General features: G+C 71.7%; 1 protein-coding gene across 1 annotated transcript; it reads left to right on the top strand.

Moving 5' to 3' along the window:
• The first annotated feature begins 50 nt into the window (after nucleotides 1-50).
• Nucleotides 51-2,661, top strand: ZNF574 (zinc finger protein 574). Its single transcript, XM_024223170.3, has one exon. The coding sequence runs from the start codon at nucleotides 65-67 to the stop codon at nucleotides 2,621-2,623; it is 2,559 nt and encodes an 852-aa protein (XP_024078938.1). The 5' UTR covers nucleotides 51-64; the 3' UTR covers nucleotides 2,624-2,661.
• The last annotated feature ends 13 nt before the right edge of the window (nucleotides 2,662-2,674 follow it).

Raw genomic sequence — 2,674 nt, 5'->3', positions numbered from 1 at the left:
CCCCCCCCCAGAGCCCCCGTCTCTCACCCCGTCTCTCCCCTCCCCCGGCAGGTGAGGCCCCGGCATGGCGGAGCCGGCGGAGGAGACGCTGCTGTACGTGGAGCACCGCTACGTCTGCTCGGAGTGCAGCCAGCTCTACGGCTCCCTGGAGGAGGCGCTGCTGCACCAGCAGAGCCACCTGGGCCCGGAGCAGCACTATGAGGTGGTGGGGCTGGCGGGCGAGGCCGAGGCCGGGCTGTACCAGGCGCTGGCCGTGCAGGAGAGCAGCCAGTACCAGTGCCTGGAGTGCGGGCAGCTGCTGCTCTCGCCCGGCGAGCTCCTCGAGCACCAGGAGCTGCACCTCAAGCGGCTGAGCCAGGAGCCGGAGGCGCCCGCCAAGCTGCCGGCCTCCAGCCAGATCCACTATGAGTGCGTGGAGTGCAAGGCGCTGTTCCTCAGCCAGGAGGTGTGGCTGGCTCACCGGCAGGCCCACCGCGCCCCCCCGGAGCCTCCCGCCCCCGAGGCGGCCCCCACCGGCCAGAGCCAGGCGCTGGTGGACCTGGAGCACTCGTACCGCAAGCCGGAGGAGGCGGCGGCGGCGGCAGCGGGGGCGGACGGCTGCGCTGTACAGCTGCTGCTCTACGAATGCGGCGAGTGCTTGCAGCTCTTCCAGACGCCCAAGGACTTCCTGGAGCACCAGGCCACGCACCTGGGCGCTGCGCCCGCCGGGGAGCTGGCAGAGCCGCCCGCCTGCCCGGCAGAGCCCCCCCAACCGGCGCCGGCGGGCGTGCTGAACGGAGCTGCGCCCGCCCCCTCGGAGCCCAGCATCACCGCCAGCGACCACAGCTACGAGCTGAAGAATGGGCCTGAGGAGGCGGCGGCCGCGCCGCGCCGGCCCAAGCGGGGCGGCCAGGAGCCCTGGTGCGCCGAGTGCCAGCAGCCCTTCCCCTCGGCACACCAGCTCCAGCTGCACCTGCAGTGCCACCGGCAGGGCGCCTTCCAGTGCCCACTCTGCAGCAAGGTGCTGGCCACCCCGCTGGCCCTGCGGCAGCACCGGAGCGAGCACAGCGGCGAGTCGCGCTACCTGTGCATGGACTGCGGCCTGGCCTTCGACACCGAGGCCGTGCTGCTGGCCCACCGGCGCGGCCACTCCCCCAACCCCCTGCACCGCTGCGCCTGCGGCAAGGCCTTCCTCAACATGACCAAGTTCCTGTACCACCGCCGCTCCCACGGCCCCCTGCCGCCCCCCCCGCCGGAGCCGCCCCTGCCCGCCCCCCCAGAGCCCCCGCCCGCCCCGCCGGCGCCCAAGAAGCCGGACGACGTTGTGCCGCTGGCCATCATCTACTCGGTGGAGAACGCGGAGGCCAACGGGCCCAGCTTCCGCTGCCTGATGTGCAGCAAGGTCTTCTCCAAGCACCTGCAGCTGGTGCGGCACCAGCGCTTCGTGCACAAGCTGGAGCGGCGCCACAAGTGCCAGACCTGCGGCAAGATGTTCAAGAAGAAGTCGCACGTCCGCAACCACCTGCTGACCCACACGGGCGAGCGCCCCTTCCACTGCAAGGAGTGCGGCAAGAGCTTCAACTCCCAGGCCAACCTGCTGCGCCACCGGCTGACCCACACGGGCGAGCGCCCCTACCGCTGCGAGATCTGCCAGAAGGCCTTCACCCAGTCCTCCACCCTGCAGCAGCACCTCTTCGTGCACAGCCGCCACTACCCCTACAAGTGCCAGGAGTGCGGCATCAACTTCCACCGGCCCTACCGCCTGCTCATGCACCGCTACCACCACACGGGCGAGTACCCCTACAAGTGCCAGGAGTGTGGGCGCTCCTTCCTGCTCCGGCGCCTGCTGGATGTGCACCAGCTGAGCCACGCCGGGCGGGAGCCCCAGGTCTGCGCCGGCTGCGGCGCCGCCTTCGTCACGGCCCTGCAGCTCCGCGAGCACAAGTGCGGCAAGGTGAGCCGGCGCTTCGAGTGCCCCACCTGCGGGAAGAAGGTCAGCTCGGCTGCCCGGCTCCGTGCCCACGAGCTCCTCCACGATGGGGGCGCCGTGGCCGCCCCAGAGGAGGAGGCCCCCGCCCCGCCGCCGCCGCCCCCCCCGCCCCGCCGCGCCGCCTGCCCCAAGAGCTTTGAATGCGCTGAGTGCAAGAAGTTGTTCAGCACCGAGACCTCGCTGCAGGTTCACCGGCGCATCCACACTGGGGAGCGGCCCTACCCCTGCCCGGACTGCGGCAAGGCCTTCCGGCAGTCCACCCACCTCAAGGACCACCGGCGCCTGCACACCGGCGAGAAGCCCTTCAAATGCGAGGAGTGCGGCAAGGCCTTCACCATCGCCGTGCGGCTGGCCGAGCACCGGCGCATCCACACCGGCGAGCGCCCCTACCACTGCGCCGACTGCGGCAAGGCCTATCGCTCCTTCTCCAACCTGTGGAAGCACCGCAAGCTGCACCAGCAGCAGCGCCTGCAGAACGAGCAGGAGGCCCTGGCCGAAGCCGCTGCCGCCGCTGCCATGGCGGCCACCGCCGCCCCGGACTACGGCAACACCCTGACCATCATGGAGACGATCGAGATCTACCCCGCTGTGGCTGCCGAGCCCGAGGGCGTCCCGGGCAGCCGCCTGGAGAACGTTCAGCTGGGAGGGGTCTGAGCCGGGAGAAAGGGCCACGGCGTGGACAGAGCCTTCCCCCTCCCCCCCCCC

Source organism: Terrapene carolina, unplaced genomic scaffold (assembly GCF_002925995.2).
Source record: "Terrapene carolina triunguis isolate 2854851 unplaced genomic scaffold, T_m_triunguis-2.0 Scaffold24965, whole genome shotgun sequence".
Lineage (NCBI taxonomy): Eukaryota > Metazoa > Chordata > Testudines > Emydidae > Terrapene > Terrapene triunguis.
This window is presented reverse-complemented; position numbering and strand designations above follow the sequence as displayed.

Excerpts from the sequence above, each read along its gene's own strand:
- ZNF574 (XM_024223170.3), top strand. The coding sequence starts at position 65 with ATGGCGGAGCCGGCGGAGGAGACGCTGCTGTACGTGGAGCACCGCTAC.